Raw genomic sequence first — 4792 nt, 5'->3', positions numbered from 1 at the left:
CTGTTCCTTGTTAATTATGCAAATTGAATAACTAGATCAATTTTTTGGGTCTGATCCATGTGATAATTGTAAGTTATTGTTAAAAAAACATAGTACTAAAAGTAAGCTACTACTTGTTAAAAATAATGATAAATAAGTAAAATAAAGGGAAACGAAAGAGGAAAATGGATTGACTTCTTATTGAAATTCTTTCAACTCCGGTTTGTAGGATCTATGGTTAATATTTCAGATCTGTCATAAATTTTGAAGCATTCAATCAATTTTTAATAGGATATGGTCTTCAAGAGCAGATATCCAGAATTCAATTTTCTGTGAATGGTATAAACGGAAGTTTCATTAGTCCCTTTTTCATCACAATTGCATAATCACACGATCCTTCCATGAAAAATTAGTAAATTCCCTTTGGTGTAATATAGACTTAACCACTTTTTTGAGCACTTTAGCTCGTTGTTTCTTCATTAATTTCTGATGTTATTTTTCTTTGTCAGATGAGTCCAAAATGACAATACGTTTTCTTTGTTGTTGTTTTTCGACTCTTTGTAAAGTTGGATGCTTATTTCTTAAATCTCTGTTGTCTTCAAAAAAGTTGATACGAGGCTAATATATTGCTTCACGGTTAATGCCCTTGCAGACTGATGGCGTGAAATTATATGTTGGGTTGCCACTCGATGCTGTCTCCACCTGTAATACAGTGAATCATGCACGAGCGATTTCTGCAGGGCTGAAGGCTTTGAAGTTATTAGGAATAGATGGAGTGGAGCTCCCGGTCTGGTGGGGAATAGCTGAAAAGGACAAATCGGGAAAATATGACTGGACAGGCTACCTTGTTCTTGCAGAAATGGTCCAAAAACTGGGTCTAAAGCTTCACGTATCACTCTGTTTTCATGCTTCCAAAGATGCCAAAATTCTACTTCCTGATTGGGTTTCTCGGATTGGTGAATCACAACCAGATGTTTACTTTACAGATCGATCAGGACAGCGTTACAAAGATTGTCTATCATTAGCTGTCGATGATCTGCCTGTTCTTGATGGAAAGACTCCAATTGAAGCATACGCTGAGTTCTGCGAGAGCTTCAAGGCTTCATTCTCGCCTTTCATCGGGTCCACAATCACGGTATGCTGATTTATATCTTTTGAGTACAAGATTATAGACCTACTTTTAAGTAATCTCAAGCTTGACCAAACTTCATCATAATTTCATTCATAGTTGTGATACTGATGGGTGGTTTTGCTTATCCTTTTATATGTTACAGGGAATATCAATTGGTCTCGGACCAGATGGCGAGCTTCGGTATCCATCTCATCACTATCGTTCCAAGAACAATAGCCATCGTGGAGCCGGAGAATTCCAGTGTTACAACAAATACATGCTTGAAAATCTTAAGCAGCATGCAGAAACGCACGGGAACCCTCTGTGGGGACTAAGTGGTCCCCATGATGCACCCGGCTACAGCCAGTCACCAATGTCAAGCGGCTTTTTTCTGGAGCACGGAGGATCATGGGAGATGCCATATGGTGATTTCTTTCTTTCTTGGTACTCAAGTCAACTAATATCTCACGGTGATCGCATTTTGTCGGTTGCTGCCTCAACTTTCGAAGATACAGAAATCATAGTGTCAGGTAAAGTCCCCCTGATGCATTCATGGTATAAAACACGTTCCCACCCTTCAGAGCTAACGGCTGGGTTCTATAACACGGCCAATAGAGATGGTTATGAGGCCATTGCTGCAATCTTCTCAAGAAATTCCTGCAAAATTATACTTCCTGGAATGGACCTGTCAGAGGAGAATGAACCAAATGAATCCCGCTCAAGCCCAGAATTATTACTTGCACAAATAGCATCGGCTTGCGGAAAACATGAAGTACAAATCTCTGGCGAAAACTCATTGGTTTCGGTTAGTCCAAGGGGTTACGAACAGATCAAGAAGAACTTGGTGGATCAAAATGTAGTCGACTTGTTCACATATCAAAGAATGGGAGCTTATTTCTTTTCTCCCGAGCATTTCCCTTCATATACTAAATTTGTTCGGAGCCTAAATCAAGCGAATCTGCATTCAGACGACCTAGTTACAGAAGAGGAAGGAACTGCTGTCTCTCTCCCTGGTACAAATCTCCGTATGCAAGCTGCTTAGATTGAGTATATCAATGTAAATAGACAAATTAAAACCGAGTATTGTAACACTAATATACAAAAGACTTACCTGTGATATTGTTGTGTATCAGACGGGAGCTTGTTCCCTCTCACACACAAGTGACAGGCTCACACATGCACGCACGCAACATACTGATAGCAATTTGCCTCAAAGCATCGATTATTAGAACTTTTTCGTACTTGTTGCCTCTAATGCTAATTTCTTCTTACAATTTGGAGTTCGTTGTCTTGGGAGAAACTACTAGTGTTAGAACTGTAGTCTTGCAAATAAGCCTATGCTGATGGTCAAGAGTCATTGGAGCTGGTATGTTGCATATACTGGTAGTCTGATTGCAGAGAGGCCCGCTGTTAAGCCTTAGCTGGCCAGAGTTTTGTGTTGGGTCTATCTGGGCCCGGCTTGAAACTATTTTCTGTGGTTCATGCCAAGGTGGGTCTTGGGACTGGACAAGACAGGCTTACAGATGAATTTAGGGCAACTTACAAAAATACCCTTAAAATTAGACGTATTTTGAAAAATCATATGAAAAGTTTTTTGAAAGTAAAAAATACTGCCTAAAATTAAAAAGTGACACAATGCCACTTTTTTTTTATTTTTTTTTTATAAAAATTGTCTTTTTTCTTAAAAAAAGAAAAAGAAAAAGTGACACAATGTCACTTTTAAAAGTATAATGTCACATTTTTATTAAAAAATGACATGTAATCTCATTTTTATTAAAAAATGATGTTTGTTACTAAAAAAATGTAATAAAAATTTTAAGACAATTGAAAAAAGTGACAAATTCAAAAAAAGTGACAACTACTTAAAAAAGTGACAAAATGACACTTTGCCACATTCTCCTTGAATAAATGCCTTGCATGCATCAAATTAATTGATTCAAAGTTTTTCCTTTTTATATGTATAAAACAAGACTTGAATTTGTATGTTCAAAAAAAAAAAAAATAAATAAATAAACACACACATATGCATCTAGTTAATTGCTCCAAGACATAATGTTACCTTCTTCTTTTTTTTGTAGAAAAGTGATGTTCTATCACTTTTTCACATTCTCCTTAAGCAAGCACATTGCATACATCAATTTAATTGATTCAAAACTATTTTTTATGTATTAGCATAAAACAAGTCTTGAATTTGTATGTTCAATTTTTTACAAATGCACACTTATGCATCTTGTTAAATGTTCAAATGAGATATTGTGACTTTTATTTAAAAAGTAACATAATGTCACTTTTTCACATTCTCATTTCATCAAACACATTGTATGTATTAGTTTAATTGATTCAAAACTAATTTTTCATATGTATTGACACAATCAATTTTCACAAAGGTCTTATCACTATAATGCTAAAAAATATCTCATTTTTCTATTGAGAAATAAAATGTAGATTTTCAGCCAAAATTTAGCTAAAATACCTAAGATTTTTCTCTGCAAAAACTCATGCCCATTCCAGACGTTGAAGAAAAGCTAGTATTCCTTCACCATTCACCTCTCTTCATCTACATTTTCATAGTTATCATGCTTATGTCAATGCCTATTATGTTACCTGTTAGCTCCCATTCATTGCAAATCCTTATTTTTTGGTTTGAGGGTTTCATGCTTAATCCACCAGTGCCACTACCACTGCCTCCACAAGCACCACCTCCCAAACTTATTGTCACAATTTCTCAAATTTTAGACTGCTCATTGTGAAGGAAAGTACAATTCTCACCATACGGACATCCTTCCTTTGTATAGAATTTCTATCAATGCCTCCATATATAACACATTTGTGCATCCTTGCCATTTGCTATAATCGGAATCAAAAACTCCTCCCTCAACTTTGATGACACTCCTCGTTCTTCGTGATTTCTGATGGTGCTTGTGCAACCAATTCTTGATAGTGGGAAGCAAAACATAGATTCGTGGTGGGAGTTACGGGATTTCTAGTTTTGCAGGGTTTCTAAGGTTATAGGGTTTGAACGTAATTAATACGGGAGTTAGGATTTTAATTAGTTTTAGGGGGTATTTTCTAATTTGTTATTTTTTGAGGGTACCCTGCCTAATTTTCCCTTTGGGGGGAGTTTTCGTATGTAAATGGGCTTTCTTTTTGTTCAGTTAGTTTGTGTATAGGGTTTAGCCCATATTTGCAAAAGAAAACCTTGTGGCGTTGTAGAGAAATTTGTAGAAATAGCACTAAATTTTGTCATTTAACATTCTGAGTCCTTTTGCTTATAAACTTGGCAACAGCTACCACTTTTTTGTATATTTATCATAAATCAATAATTTCTAGTTTCCACAAAATAATTAAGTTTTTGATTCTTTACTTTAACAGTGCAGAAATTAGATTCTTATTTTTCTCAATGTGGATCAAGATTATTTTTCCTGGTCAAGAAATAAGTTTTATCTCTATAAACATCTTTCCATTTTTTTTTTTATAATTTATTTGATCCAATTCTAGCTCTTTAGCTCAGCATTTTAAACATAGAGGGAGCCTCTCAATTCTAATGTGGCTAATCATCGTCTCAGACAAACTATTGATCATTGCGTTAGTAAAATATTGCCTCCCCAAGTAGCAAATCACACGTCCTTGTGCGAATTCTTCATTTTGGTCCTCAACTTACATGCATTAGTAGGTGTTCCACCTATCGTTCCATTCACAAAA

The 4792-nt window shown here is 35.7% G+C and overlaps 1 protein-coding gene across 1 annotated transcript; it reads left to right on the top strand.

Annotated features, from left to right (window-relative positions):
* Positions 1-600: 600 nt before the first annotated feature.
* On the top strand, positions 601-2364 carry LOC111409946 (inactive beta-amylase 9-like). Its single transcript, XM_023040076.1, has 2 exons — positions 601-1114; positions 1254-2364. The coding sequence occupies exons 1-2, from the start codon at positions 620-622 to the stop codon at positions 2130-2132; spliced, it is 1374 nt and encodes a 457-aa protein (XP_022895844.1). The 5' UTR covers positions 601-619; the 3' UTR covers positions 2133-2364.
* The last annotated feature ends 2428 nt before the right edge of the window (positions 2365-4792 follow it).

The sequence above is a fragment of the Olea europaea genome, chromosome 15 (assembly GCF_002742605.1).
Source record: "Olea europaea var. sylvestris chromosome 15, O_europaea_v1, whole genome shotgun sequence".
Classification (NCBI taxonomy): domain Eukaryota; kingdom Viridiplantae; phylum Streptophyta; class Magnoliopsida; order Lamiales; family Oleaceae; genus Olea; species Olea europaea.
This window is presented reverse-complemented; position numbering and strand designations above follow the sequence as displayed.